This window comes from Bidens hawaiensis, unplaced genomic scaffold (genome assembly GCF_021521415.1).
Source record: "Bidens hawaiensis isolate Kalapana, Puna unplaced genomic scaffold, B.hawaiensis_p1.1 tig00003488_1, whole genome shotgun sequence".
Taxonomy (NCBI): domain Eukaryota; kingdom Viridiplantae; phylum Streptophyta; class Magnoliopsida; order Asterales; family Asteraceae; genus Bidens; species Bidens hawaiensis.
This window is the reverse complement of record NW_027491195.1, coordinates 1,013,356-1,029,742: the sequence shown is the minus strand read 5'-3', so window position 1 is coordinate 1,029,742 and position 16,387 is coordinate 1,013,356. Positions and strand designations below refer to the sequence as shown.

At 35.4% G+C, this 16,387-nt stretch overlaps 1 protein-coding gene across 1 annotated transcript; it reads right to left on the bottom strand.

The window, feature by feature from the left end:
* Window positions 1-4,248: 4,248 nt before the first annotated feature.
* LOC143623494 (putative WRKY transcription factor 4) lies at window positions 4,249-6,987 on the bottom strand. Its single transcript, XM_077094391.1, has 4 exons — window positions 6,626-6,987; window positions 5,673-6,304; window positions 5,063-5,233; window positions 4,249-4,670 (listed from the first exon to the last, which is right to left on the bottom strand). Exons 1-4 carry the CDS (start codon window positions 6,971-6,973, stop codon window positions 4,499-4,501), a joined length of 1,323 nt encoding a protein of 440 aa, XP_076950506.1. The 5' UTR covers window positions 6,974-6,987; the 3' UTR covers window positions 4,249-4,498.
* Window positions 6,988-16,387: the final 9,400 nt, after the last annotated feature.

Sequence of the window (16,387 nt, the reverse complement as noted above, 5' to 3'; positions counted from 1 at the left end):
CCTGCAAAACAGACACCGTGAGCTCGTCACTGAGAAGGGGGGGGGTTCCTCCTTGTGACCACCCTCCGGCGTGAGAATCAGACTAGATTGCTCTTTAAATATAAAAGTATATTAAGAGATTGCTAGAGCAGATATCAGGTATATTATGATGATATAAGATAATGTAATGTTGTCTTCAGATGATCATACCATTTGGGGTATTTATAGCCGAAGGTAGGTTTCCAAGGAGGTATGGCCAGCTGCAACAGTGTTCCTGTTCATCAACAGTAGCCTACGCACGTGCCTTGCTGGTAGTTGGTGAGTAGGCAGCGGCTGATAGTGACCAGGCCTGCTGTATACTATTCCCTTTCCACCAACTGCCGGCTACGCACGTGGTATGACAGTAGTTGGTGAGTAGGCAGCGGCTAATAGTGATACAGTACAGGAGCATGCTGTTCGCCATACTGTATCAGTGAGCTGTCGTATCTCTGATCAGATCTTTCGCCCATACCTCGTCAGGTACAGTAAAAGATCCTTCAGTATACAGACTGGCTTATTTGGGCGGGAGTATTCCCCCTCCCGCCTCTGTGCGGGATTGCTCCCGGCTTTGCTCATTCCTTCAGGTGACACTGATCGAGAGCTAAGTGCCTTGTGCGTGTAGCCATGCTGCGCGGGTGGCCTTCCCTAATGGCTTGTATCCGAGGCTGCGGGGACAGGCGGAGTCCTTCACCATTGGGAGGCTTTTCCTGCGGGACCAGCTTGCGTACTGCGCGTAAGGACGTCACGTCTCTGAGCATGGTTGGTCCTGCGGATCCAGTTGGTCTCTGCGCAGACGTCCCTGTTTAAGGTGAGTCTTGCGGGTCCAACTGGGCTCTGCTGGGACCTACCTCTTCAGTGCATGTACCCTTGTTTTTCAGCTATCAACGCCACTACATGATGCCTAATTAACCTTCCGCCACTTTTAACATTATTTTCACGAGATTAGTTAAATAACGTCAAAATTAGTGCAACTTCACTTTTGCGCACCCAAGGGTTTACACATATATACATTATATGCACGCACCACAAGCAGGGCGTCTATATATATATATATATTTCATTGAATTATATTGTTGAAAGTTTATTCTAAAGCTTCAATATGATATTTTAAGTTTGATTTTTTATACAACTATAACCTGACCAAGTGTGTTAGAATTAAACGCACACACGAAACTGAACACACACGCGAAAGCAATAAACGAACACGAGGATTTAACGTGGTTCGGTCTAAACTGACATACGTCCACGGGTGGCAACTAGGTATTCTTTATTGAGTGACAAAGATTACAAGTACATAATGTGGTTTAAATAGATATTGAACTATGGTTAGTAAATGTTGAACAAGAAATCTAAACTGGGCTGGGCTTGGGCCCGCCCGCCCGCACCCGTCTCCTCTTTTGACTTCATACAATAAACCGGCCCGAACAAGGCCCATGAACCCAACAAAGTGCCATGTTTACAGAGATAAGGCGAAAAAGCCTGCTCCAAGTTATTCTGCTTACATTCCATTTGGTTTAGGTCTGTTTGCATGCCCAAACAAAATCAACCACATTACCAAATACATTGAGCTTCCTTCGTTAAAAGGCAATGAAAACTTGTCGCCTCTCCTCATTGTAAATATTCAGGTTCGGATTTTCCATTAAAGGCGGCTGCATATGATAACAGTAAAAGATTTTGCATAATGCAAAATTTAATTTTGTGTTTTGTGTATAGGTTGTTCTTACAGTTGCCTAGTTATGCTGCTCAGATGTTCCTTAGTGACAACGACGGTGAGGGTGTGCGCCTCGTGATCGGAAAGACACGTCTCCTCAGTTTCAGGAGAGCATTAAGGTAATTAAAATGCAGACAAACATTGTTTCCTTTGTTTAGAAAGGAGGTCATGTTAGTTTGTGTTAAGCCTGGCAAAATGGTTGGTCAGGTCAGGTAATTGGTCAAAATGGATAGGTCAGGTGAGATGCTGGGTCAAATGGGCGATTTAAAAAAGTATTAATTTGGTCAGGGTCAAAATAAATCCGACCAAAACAGGCTCATGTCGAAATAGGAAATGGGTGGGTTCACCAATCACCAGCTATACTTATTAATTGTTTTGAGTTTTAGTGAAGGACAAAATGACTGAGAGGAAGCTTTTGCACACTTAAAATGAAAAACCCATGCTTTCACGCCCTCAGCACAGCTTCTATCGGGTACCCACCTTTGCATTCTCAAAAGTCATGATTAAGCAAGTAAAAGTTCACATGCTTTGGTTTATTCAAACACAGGGTTTAAACTGCTTTGAAATTGACCTTGACATTCATGATTCATCGGTTTAGTTACATAGCAAGAAACGGACTTGATGTGATTCATGAAGGCCTTAAAGATGGGAGAGTGAATCTCGGCCTAACCATTCAGGTATACATATTAGGGGTGTTCATAATCATGGATTGGCTTTGGGACAAAACTAGAAATTTGGTTTTTAGGTTTTTGAAAACAATTGACTTTGGTTCAATTTTTTGGTTTTGTCATTGGGCCTTGAAATATTTGGACAGAAAAATAAAGGCCCATTAATAATGAATTGACTGAAACTTCGGCCTAAACTTTTTTGTTAATTGATTATTTGACATATGTACCTAAAATTTTTTGGTTACACCATTTGTTGTTATTATTCTTTAAATTACGTAAGATTCTAATTAAAAGTTATAATCCATAAATTCAATAACAAAAGTCTTTTTTTTTTGTTTTTACGAGTTCGGTTTCTTCAGTTTTCGGTACATGCAAAATTGAACCGAACCGGAAATTAGTTTTTTGAAAAAAAAAATGAAACCAAACCATCGTTTGGGTGGGGTTTGGTTATTTCAGCTCATTTAAGTTGGTTATATATGTTAAGGATCAGCTATTTCAGTTTCATACACAACCCAACATTGTATCATAGTCAGTGTGTTTACAAACATGAACAAACCGACTTATTTACAAAAGAAAAATAGGCTCAGAAGGCAGAAGAATTGCCCGAGAAAGTTCTTTGTTGTTTGAGATTAAACAAGATTGACTTTGTGAATCGTGGTCAAATACCGATGTTAGATTGATCCTGTTGTTGATGGCCATTGTAGATGGATTTAATGTAACACAAGGTGGATTTGTTCTCTCCTGAGCATAGAATTAGAAAAGGTTTGGAGTCAACTACTGTAAGTTGTACAAACATTAGGATCTTCATCACTGCTTTTGTAAAATACAGGTATCATTCACGTTGGATTAAAATGACTGAAATTTTAAACATCAAATGCTTGTCTACGTCGAAACCAAATATTAATATAATTGAATTGTTAGAAATTTGAAAGTATTAAAATGATTGGATTATGAGAAAGTATGGTTAAATACTTTAATATTTCAAGTTGTTTATAGATCAATTTAAGATTCAGTTTAAGATAATGACATCCCAGAAAAATGTTGTGAAAAACATAAGATCATAGATAGCATACCTACAAATCGGCGGGTAATATGTAATAGGTATCCGAGAGGTATAAGACATGATTATATGATCATGTGTCCAAGACCAAGGTCGGCACCTCTAATACCAATTGATACGTGCTGATAAGAGAGAGAAGTAAGAAAGAAACGTAAGAAGAATTAGGTCAATGATCGATGATTGTTATTGATCTCGTTAGTTCGTACAAGTACAAACAACAACCAACTAAATAACCAACAACCAACTTGTTTACACAACTACAAATCAACCCTTCAAGGCTTCAACTGCTAACATTTTCATATAAGCCCTGAACTATTGGTACAAAACAAAATGTGTTCAGCGCATGATTGTCATTTTCTTGTGATTTAATTTAAATTTCCACCAATCAAGTTCAACATAAATGCTTATGTGAACGGTTTGACAACTAATACATTCAGACCCCACCACAAGAAATAATTGGCTCCCCAAAACAAAATCATACAACAAATATTTTCAATGATGAAGTAGATACAATAATTAGAAACCAATATAATATATATCTTTATTGAATATATATCGTCATATGTTTCCTGCAATGAAAACACTCACTCTTCAGGATCAGATCCTCTCCTATCCCTGTCCAATATCTGTCCAATATTGAATCAAGATAATACACGACACGCAACATACCATGCCATGAATCGCGCTTTAAATTCATACCGACCAAGAAGCTACCATAGCCTTAAAACTATAAGACACAAAGAGGTACAAAGCTCACTCTTTGTGTAAATAAATAAGGCAAGCAAGGTTCACAGACCATCTATACATATTGTACATATGTATCTTCAATAAAACAATCAAATAAGATATAAAAAGATAGAAAGAAAACGAAACTTTGATCCAAAAGGATGACATATGTTAGCAACAATATAAACTTCAAAAGGGATCTTTTACATTACCAGATTCAGAACATAGAATTTACGCGGTTATTTCCTCTTCTTTCATCTGTAACATAACTGGCATTTCGTTGTTTCCTAAATTGGTGCTTTTGCTTTGTGACAGTTATTTCCCATTTTGCCCTCCACCGTTGTTATTGTAGCCTCGATGCCTAGCTACTGGAATATCATGATTATGCTTCCCTTCATATGTTGTCACTACAGATTTCGGGTCCGATGGAGCTCGTTCTACATGCTTCCGCACGTTGCATCCTGCATATGTGCATTTATAGTAACTCCTGCATAGTTAAAAGCTTCATATAAGTGAACAGAATGAGAGAATATCTTTGACCCTTTAATCTGGCACGCGAGAACATAAAATCTTTACCCATTTCATTGTAACTATTTTTTAACCTTATGTCGCATATATCTTTGACCATTTATTCCGTCACACGTGAATTTTAAATCTTTGACCCGTTTCATGTTTAACCAACTTCATTTACCTTACGTGGCAAATAACTTTTGACGCTTTATTCTGTCACGGGCGAATTTAACTCTTTGATTCATTTTATGTTTTAACTAACTTCTTATGCCTAGTGTGTTCCCAAATTGACCGTTTTCAATTTATTGAGCCATTGATATGATAAAAGCAGGAAAAGAGATTACAAAGCTTAGGACATATAAAAATCACCTTGGATTAGTATTCCCCTTAACCACTTTCTGCCCGTATTTTCGCCACTTGAATCCATCATCCAAAAGATCAACTTCACTTCTTGTTTGTACCACAATTTTCGGTTCAGACACCATCTTCTGAGCTGAACTTGAGTCCACCGGCACCGACACAGTCCCCACCTCTGTTTTCCTGCAATCCATGACCAAGGCACGTCAACCCACACGGAAAAAAAATCAATCTTTTGATAAAAAAAAATTGAAATCATTTTTTTATAAAAACATCTTTTGCAACAACAATACAACTTTTGCTACAAAAAATCAATCTTTTGCTAACAAAATACAACCTTTGGATACAAAAATTCAACTACTGGTACAAAAAATTCAACTTTTGCTACAAAAATTCAACTTTTTCTGCAAAAATTCAATTTTTGCTACAAAAAGTCAATCTTTTTGCAAACAAAATACAACCTTTGGATACAAAAATTCAACTACTGGTACAAAAAATTCAACTTTTGCTACAAAAATTCAACTTTTTCTGCAAAAATTCAATTTTTGCTACAAAAAGTCAATCTTTTTGCAAACAAAATACAACCTTTAGTTATACAAAAATTCAACAATATTCAACATACCTTCTTTTTGGATTAGGTTCATCATCCGGCTCATCTATTCTAATCAACTGATTAGATCCTTGATTAGTTCTCATCAACTGATTATAGCCTTGATCAGCACCAATCATGTGATTAGCCACCGGTTCTTCCACCACACGTCTTACAAGCTGAGAATTGTTCGGTTTGTTCACATCAGCGCCCTCTTTATTACCTCGTTTGCTAGGTTGAGGTGGCTCATGATTATGCTGACCTTTATACACAATGTCGGTTATATGACCATCAAGTGACTGCCCGACCTTTTTCTTCACCGGGCAATTGGCGTGTGTGCATTTATAGTAGCTTCGAGGATGCTCACTCGCTTTGACCTGTTTCTGCCCGTACTTCCTCCAATTGTAATCATCTTTGGTATCGACAGAAACTATTTGTTGAGTTTCGGTTATGTCGGATTGTGAAACCACATCCGGCGATCCAATTTGCGAATCATCAAGCTCGGTCTTCGTGTCAAATGTATTAACCGTCTGCGGTTGTAACTCTGATGCCACCGTTGTTAAAGATCCAGTTTCAGGTTGCACCGGATTCAAATAAGATTGAGATAACGCAGCTTGCGCGGTTACGTGAGCCAACGCCTGTTGGTGAGACATCCCAAATGGACTCTACCCAAATTCAAACAGCAAAAACAAATAAAAACCCAATCTTGAAATTCCAAAACAGTCAAACAAAAAAAGTCAAACATGTAAATTGACAGTGCTATCTAACACATCCAGACACCAATAATTTTCCCTTTTAAATTACTATCCTAATGCTTAATGTGATTGCTCAAACTTCACTGTCTACCTCATATTCACCATCCAATTTCATAATTCAAATGAGCTTCATTTGACCCCAAAAGTCAACGCCACTTTTTCTTTAGAAAAACCCAAAAACCCACAAAATTACCAAACTTTTTACAAAATTATTATTGAAAAAATGAATACCTGAAGAGGCGAAAAAAACCCAGGAGAATTAAGAAAGCCAGAAGAACTAAAAACCGATGGGAACATAAACCCAGATGGGGATTGAGCAATAACCAAATCCACAGGCCGGTTCTGCTTAAACCCACCGGGTTTCTTCTCATCCGATTGCTTGGAGTCATCAATTACAGCAGCAGGTGAAGCCATAGCGCCGGCCAGAAGCTGAGAAAATGACCGGCAATCCACATCTGGGTAATGATCCGAGAAGAAATTGGACACCAGGGTCATCGGACCCGGGCTGAACCCGGGTCCGGGTCCGGGTCCACCGGTGAATAGGGTTTCGAAAGATGACTGTGGTGGGAGTGAAATCATCGGTGGGACTCGCCGTTGTTTGTCTCCGTTAGTTTCCGCCGCCATGAGATGGTGGTGGCCGCCACTTTAAGCGATGGTTTCGATATTGGAAATGATTTGATTTGATTTGGTTTGGTGGGTTAAGATAAGATGGGATTATGGGTTGTATTTTAAACTTGGTATATGCAGACAAGAAGATTAGAGATTAGAGGTTGTATTTATGTATGTATATGTATATATGTGTGTCAGTCTCGCATCTCGATCTTATATTCTTTTATGCTGTCAAGTGGCAAATACTAAATTCATGAGTGGTGGTTTACAATTATGGTCCTCCAACTATTATGTAACTTTCACTTTTGGTTTATCGCCAAAAAGGTAGCCAGGTAGGTATACGTTGCTTGGCGGGCTGAGATGCGAAGATTACCGAATATTGTTCGTAGTTGGTCACTCATCCTGATATTATTCTCACTTGAACTTAAGCATGTTTAATTGGTGAGTTTTCCTCTCACCCATTGCCATTAATAGCCTAAAACGCATTATGATGGGAAGGTATACACTTTCTTATAAAGAAGGCTTCGCTCTCCTTCCAAACCGATGTGGGATGTTACAATTAATGTGAAGCATCTTAACATATTTTGTTTCCTGTGATCTTGCGTAGTCAATTTGGCTGGTGGTTTACTAATGATGCAAATTATCTTCCATTTAGGTGTTTTGTGTAAAGGATTTATTGGAGGTGGTTAATTGTGTTAAGGTTCTACAAAGGAAGGTGAATGTGATTTAAGCGATAATCCTTACCTCGTTCTGTTTTTGTGGAAGGCTCGGAACGAGTTGGTTTTCAATAAGAAGCCCATTTTTCTCTCGAAGTTGGTTGATGACATAAAGGGTCTTAGCTATTACGTGTAATCGATGATCGAATATTAAAGGTATTTTATGGGAGGATTGGAGAAGGCTCAAATTGTATGGCCTTGATAAATAGTGTAAGTTGTCTTAGGTATTTTTTTAGTGTTGTTTGGGGGGTATTTTGCTAGATTCTTTGTATAGTGGCACTAGCCCCTTTCTAGTATTTTGTGAATGAAATATTTTATTGTCGTTCAGAAAAAAAAAATCGAATCGTATAAGCGTGATGTTAAAAATATCATTTTGCGGATTGTTAAATCAACTGGTAAACATATTAAACACATTAAACTAGATAACCATAGTACCAACCAGGTTGATATGTGTAGCAATCATGACCCGTATTTAAAAAAATATGTCGAATCAAGTAAAAAAAGTACCAATGGCTACATTTTGGTCTACTTAAACTATACAACAAATACGTATTATGTATTATGGGTGCAAAAAAACCAAGTAGCTCGTGAACTATTTGAGATCAACTCATTATAAGCTACAATTAAGTCGAACTTAAACAAGCTTAAGCAAAAAAAGGTGGTTTAGTAAATGAGTCTGAGCTTGAGCAGGTGCAAGACTAAACAAGCCTATTATATATACATTCATATAGAGGAGGGTTCAAATAATAAATAATTGTTTTAGTGGAAGTTTATGAAGCCTTTAAATAAAGCACACCATGAAATTATATCATGCAAATAGGACATTATATGATTTATTAGCACCCTATAAATCTAAACCATCAACTAACTTGATCAAAAGGTCCTGATATAATTCTAAGCTTTCTTAAAAAACTATATATTCTTAACATAACCCTATCATCTATACTATATATAATGTATGAGACAGAGGCAAATTAAACACTTGATTTTAAAAGTTTTACACAATTTAATGCATAAGGTACATACACAAAAGAGGGTAAACTTGTCTTTTCAACACTTCTTAAAAAAAATATATTTACAACTTTTCACCCTTAATTTAACCAATTTTTGTTAAAATAAATATTATTTACATGTTTACTCCTTCATCTTTAGCCATATATTATTTTTTATTTTGATTATAAACCAACTTCCTCACACGATTCTTAAACGAGCATAACTTATTCATGCATTAATATTTTTTGCAAAAAAATTGCACCATAAAAACGAGCATTTTATTCTCTTTAATTTGAGTATGGTATTGCTATAGTTTTTCAACTAAAAACATTAATATGTTACGTATGGGTATTCACGATCGGTTTTAACGGTTTTTATGTTAAGTTTGTGAGCCCAACCGTTACTATCAATTTTTTGTCATCAAAACCAAAAATGGTGAACATCCATAATTGTTATGTGCTTACCAGGGTATGTGTTTAAATACTCGCTGCATCGCGCAGGCTCCCGTCTAGTGTGTGTGTGTGTGTGTATACATACACATATATATATGTATATATATGATTGATTTCTTTTGAGAACCACTTTGAGTTTTAATAACTCGAAAGAACTCAACGTAACAATTTTTTTTTAATTTTTTTACATATATGTAATATATGTAAGTTACATGTATGTACTATGTAGAAAAATTACAGAATTTTTTACGCATCGAGTTGACATTTTATATAGGTGTAACAGACGTTTAAATTTAGTGTAATCATTGTGCTTTTTTAGTCTCTTTCCTACTTAATTTTTTAATCACATTTAATATCAATAACATAATCTAATCTATGTAATTAAATGTGTTGTTAAGAATAAAGTTCTTAAGTTTAAAATTCAACAAGGTTCTTAAAATATTTTTTCCTCACACACACACACACACACACACATATATATATATATATGGTTAGGTTAAAATAAAAACCCACTTGAGTTGTGAAAACTCTATAAACTCATTCTCAACGATATGTTTTAATTAAAGATTAAATCTTGTGGTCCACAATTAAAGTTAATAAAAAATGTTTACATAAATATAATTTTTTCTCTCCTAAAAACATATAAAAAAAATTAGTAAAAAATGTTAAAAAATAGCAAAACAATTTTTTTTAATGTTTCGATGTTTTATATTAAATGTTACAACATATATTACATGTAACAAAAAAAAACGATGTTACATGAGGTTTTCGCGGGTTTTCACAACTCAAATGGGTTTTCATTCTATACTTTACATATATATATAATTTTTATTTAATATATCAATGATATACTTAACTATTATTATATATAAAAAATCATAACAAATAATAGTATATGCTATAGAGAAAAATTACAACTATTAATATACATAAAAATAATTATAAACATATATAATTATTTTCTTAATAAATAGCAAAACGAATTGAGCCTAACATGAGCTTAGCTCAAGCTTAAAAAACTACTCATGAGTAAAACTCGAATTATATAACTAGAACCTGAAATAAACCAAGCATGAGCTTAGGTGAGTTCTGACTCGACTCATTTACGCCCTTATTATTATTTTACCTACCAACTATATGCCATACCATCGTTGTCATTGCTTCCTCCTTATAGTTACTTATTTTAACATGAGCCTAGAACCTTTTTGACACTAACTAAGTTGATAATTTTCAAGATGACATGTTGACCCGGACAAATGTTTTTATCGACCCTGAACCGCTTGTTTTGCTAAGGCTTGTTGACATGACTCATGAGTCTAGCCCATTTATTTAAACGTGTTCATGGGTTGAATCCAAAACGTATACGAACCCGTTTAAACCAAAATAAGCATGTAAATTTCATTTTAAGGTTTTTTATTTCATGTTATAAGTTCACACAAACCTATATATAATAACTAACTGGTGCAAATATAAAAGGCTGATGGGCTACATCTGTGATTAATGGATACTTCAATGATGAATATGTAACTTATGTTATAGATTATAATAATAGGGCCTATGTTTCTTTTTTATTTTTATTTATTTATTATCTAACCAATATAATCTAATCATTTATTAGTAGCATAGATTATTTAACAAACATCAAATTATTATTAGTCAAAACTTCAATATTTTTAAACTAATCATTATTTAAAAGATTAAAATTCCATCATCCAACTATTTCGAATCTTACAAATTAGTCATTTTCTTATTTTAGCGAAACAATTCATAGTCATACATACTTGTTTAACTATTTAATAACTTTCCTAAAAATCAAAATATCTATTTATGTATGTTAAATATAATTTTTAACTTTATAGTGCTTAAACTTTACCTAAAACAAGATAAATATAAACAATACTTCAAGAATCAAACTACTAGACATATTAAACACGTGCCATTCAAAAAAAGACATGTTACACATGTACGAATTGAATCATTTGTTCTTTTTACAAGTTACAATCATAGGCCATTTATATAAAAATGGATTTTTTTCCACTCCGAACATAGGAAAAATAGGATGCGACTCGTGTATATCAGGATATATAGGAAAAATACCGAATAAATCAAACTCAATTGACCAAAAATTGATTAGTTAGTTACGAGTTTCATTTTTGTCTAATAATCAGTGACAGATATTGAACATCTAGTATGGATGGATCGAGAGTCACAAGACTCAAATTTTTTTTCATATCTTTAAATTTCGGGTCGGGTCAAACAATAAAGCTCTCTATGTTTTAAGTTTTAAACTAACCTAACACATAAGTTTTAATCCAAAACCAAAACACGTCAAACTGAATTCACATAATAAAATCTTCCAGTAATTCCAAAACCTAACCTACCAAATTTAAAAAAAAAATACAAAATTGTGAAATGTGAATTGCTGAACATGGTCTCTACTTGCTTCTTTTTGTTTTGATTAATCGATTTTACACCCACACGAGTCAGTTCCGAACCTCAGGCCCCAGCGGACAACGGCATCGCCCAATCAGTTAATTAATCGATTTCATCAATTCACCTGCTTGCCTCTTAGCTTTAGTTTTGACTCCTGTGCCAAACCTCACAAGTCACACAGCGGCCGGTGCACAATGGAAACTATGTTTGTTGTGTTCGAACATCAACAGAACAATCAAATGGTATGGTTGGATTTTGGGCTTAATTAATATTTGTTTGCTTGTTTTTTTGGTTTAAAATTTGTTTGGGCTTGGTTTTATGATGCTTTATTTCTTAGCCTTTCCTTGTCTTTACGTTTACTACGTAAACGATTTTTCATTATTCGACTTTAAACAAACTTAAAAAAAAATCCAAAGCCAGCCCGGACTCAAATAATATGGATGGACCAGACTCAAATAACTTAGTTGGATTGGACTATTTGATTTTTTTTTAAAAAAATACACTACCAAACAAAAAATGTGATGAGGCCATGACCCGGTCTGGGCGAATAAAAAATCCGTCAGTGTTAATAATTGAAACAAACCGTACGCACCCCTACCAAAAAATTACCAATACATACTAACTAAACTACATGGGTAGTGAATTGCTTGAACGCCACATGTTAAGGAACCCAATTTTTTTCAAATTAGCTAAAAAAAAAAATACAACATAATAATTTAGTTACAACTTACATTCAAACTATACACATTTTATATTACTAAATAATATGTTTATAATTCAGCTCAAAACTAACTAGTTTAACTACAGCTAAATAGCCTAAACCTATGCCAATCAATTTGTTATTATGTTTATACGTTGGGAAAATTCCCAAAATAGCCCATCTAGAAAATGAGTTTTTAATTTTGTCCCTCTAAATTCAAGTTTCCAGTTTTGTCCCGTAGTTATCTTGTCGCCGACGGCGTGTTAGGGAATACTGACGACGTGTTACTAAACGAACCGAAGAACGACACGTGGCCGGAATCTGGCCGGAATAGGTCGTCAACGATGTGTTTCCGCGGCCATTTTATCGCCGACGATATTTTATATCACGACGTCAACACTGGGCTACCATATCTAACACCCGTGTTCACTTCGCTGGCAACGGCTTGCCGGATCTCATGGTTGGCGACTAATTGACAGAGCATAAGGTTGAACATGCATTTCCGCTGCTAACGTAGGGTCGAAGATGCATTTCTGGTGCAAGCGCAGGGTTGACGCGTTTCTAGTGCTAACGTAGGGTAGACGATGCGTTACCTTTTAAACCTAACAACTTCCATCTGGCCCATCTCCGAATTAAAAGGTAACGTATCGTCTACCTTACGTTAGCACTGGAAACGCGTCTTCAACCCTGCGTTAGCACCATAAATGCATCTTCGACCCTACGTTAGCACCGGAAATGCATCTTCAACTCTATGTTTTGTCAACAAGTCGCCGGCCATGAGATCCGGCAAGCCGTCGTTGGCGATGTGAACACGAGTGTCAGATATGGCAGCCCGACGTTGACGTCGTGATATAAAATATCGTCGGCGATAAAACGGCCGCGGAAACACATCGTCGACGACCTGTTCCGGCCAGATTCCGGCCACATGTCGTTCTCCAGTTCATTTAGTAACACGTCGTCGGTATTCCCTAACACGTCTTCGGTGACAAGATAACTACGGGACAAAACTGAAAGCTTGAATTTAGAGTGACAAAATTAGAAACTCATTTTCTAGATGGGCTATTTCAGAAATTTTCCTTTATACATTTCATATTGTGTGATAAATTAATGTAAAAACTATAAACCAAACAACGAATCGCCTGCATTATTGTGATCCATGCATATAATCATGTGGCGGCTTCCCAGTTTCAGTCAAATCACCTCAAATATTTTAATATTTAATTAAAATTTTATTTGCCGCCATTCATTGCTATAATACCGCTATATTTAAAATGAAGCAAATTTGTAAACTATAAATTGATATTTGATACTCCAAGGTCCTGTTCGATTTTAAATCTCATGAATTGATATGTTTGTTTCATTAAATGAAAAAATGGGAATGGAAACTAAATCCCACATTTCATAAGATTTTAAAATCCCACCTATTTTAAAGGATAGTTATGGAAAATAAAGGATTTTCTTATTAACAATAAAAACCCCTCAAAAAATAATAATAAAAAATCATAACTCAAAATATAAATAAAAAACAAAAAATGTAAAAAAACTAAAACGTTTCTGCCTTTACCCTCGTTCTTAAAAATAAAAAACCGAGAAATGAACCGAAACCGAAAGTGGACGAAAACGAAAAACAAACCAAAACTGAACCGAATTGATGGAAACCGAAAAAATCGATCAAAACGAAACAAAAAAACTGAAACCGAACAGAAATGAAAATGAAAAAACCGACCACAACGAAACAAAAGGCCGAAAACGAATCCGTAATCGACCAAAAACAAACAAAAGAAACCGAAACCCAACCCGTCTAGTGCTCCGAAACTGACCAAAAAGAAACAAAGGAAACCGAAACCCAACCCGTCCAGTGCGGAAACTCGTGTTAGCTCGAAACCAATTCCAATATATATTAACCAACCAAACACATGATAGGGATTCTCAAACATTCAATTCCATTCCATTCCAATTCCAATTCCAAATCATTTAAAAAAGGTTCGTGAAACGAACGCGCCCTTAGAATGCAGAACAGAAGGTCAAAGTTTAATCCTTGTGGTATGCATATTGAGCCATTCAATAAAAAACATAAAAATGAAATACATTTTTATTTTGTTAAGAAATTAGAAATGTTAGCAGCAGTAAAATCAACAAAAGTCGTAATTTTTTCTGGTCTCGTCCTTGAATAAATTTTTGTTACGTAGAGCCATTCTTCCGTGTCATCTCGAAAATAAGATTACAAATTTATTAAAATTTGAAATTTCGAATCAAGATATTATCACAACCGTGGAAGAATCAATTTGACTCCTTCCACATTTGATACTTTCAGTTTCCTAGCGTTTGAGGTTATAGGGCTACTTAGTCGTGTTCAACGGGTAATGAATAGTAATGTTATGACCTCACGTTCAATGTATGTTATTTTTAAAAGACTTAACTTTACTATCCGAAAAAACGTTTGCAACACAGCTTGTTACAATGTTACTCGCTTGTCTTCACCGTCAATGTATACTTTTTAATTAAATATAACATTCTTTTCTTTCCGTTTAAATATAACTAAATACATTTTGACTCCTGAACCAAATGGGCCAAGGGCCTAGCAATAAATGGCCATCAATAGATGGTGGTTAGACAACTTGCCAAGTATAGGCCACCATACCTACACATAAGATATAAATTCAAGTACTTATCTTCACCTATACATACACTATACAGTATACACAATACACACGACCTGTTATTGTACAAATAGATTTTTATTAAAGTATACTAAGTATTTAGGAGAAGATATGTGCACAATGGTGAGTATCAGGTGGTGCAACGGCATGTGCATGACTACGCGTGATTTTTACGCTAATATACGCTAGATTTGATGTTTCATATAATGTGTTAGATGCATTATTGAAATTGGGTTCCGTAATCAAAGTTCATTACAACAAGAATCGTACCTAAAAGTTGGACACCTATTATGATTAAGATGGCAAACAAGCCTATATCCGATGGATAAACCCGAAACCCAAAATATATAGAACAACTATTCAGGTATTAGAATGGTTATGAGATTACCTTGAAAATTTCTCAAGTGTGGGATTGTGGGTCGGATATGGTATTATGTGATACACAAGATGATTACCTAAAACATAAATACATGTTTGTCCCGTAACAATTTTTATTTTTCTTTGTTCTTGGTAATAGAAAAATCTACTAATTCAATGACTCGTTAGTTTTTATGATTATAATTTCTTTTGGTAACAGAACTATATATTATTTATAATGGTAGGAAATGAATTTGGGGAATCTCAACAAGTAAATTAGCAAACTAACATGTATCTCTAATAATTAGGCTAAGGGTAGTGGGGCGCGGAGCCCTGGCGTGGCCACCTGACTCGCGAACACCGTTACCACCTTGGCGCGGATGGGGAAGCGGTTTGCCGGCGCGGGGCCATCCGCGTGGAGAATATAGCAATTGGTGACCGTTGGGCTATTAAAATAAAAAAAAAATTCAAACTTTTTATAAATATCACATTTCATTTTTTTTTAAATCACCCATCTCATTCTCTTTCTCTCAATATTTCTACTAATACCTCTCATTTGATTTTCCAAAGTTTGTTAAAAAATCATGTCGGGTTCGGGAAATTTCAACTACAACGCTCAATTTCAGATGCAGGGGTTAGACTACATGTCTGACGAGGCCTTTCAAGATCTAATGGCATCTCAAAACGCGACTTTTTTCAACTCGGATACACAACCCGAGTTTTCCGTTCCGGAGACACAACCGGGACCGGATAAACCCACAAAACGCTCTCACAAAGGTAAGAAAACGAATAAAACCGGAGAAGCGGGCGGTTCATCGACACCGGCTGTGACGAAGCGAAAGTCTACTCTTTGGAAAAAGGATGAAAAATTAGCGTTGGCTAGAGCTTGGATTGAGATATCTCAAGATCGAAACGAGGGTAATTATTTTTTGGTGCATTTTTTTTTAATTTAAATTTTTAATTTTTGTTTGCAATTTACTAAAGTTTTGTTATTTTTTTTATAGCCGACTTTCATAAACGTCGAGTATTTTGGAGCAAAGTTCGGGAATTGTTTTATGAGCAAGTGGGGAGTA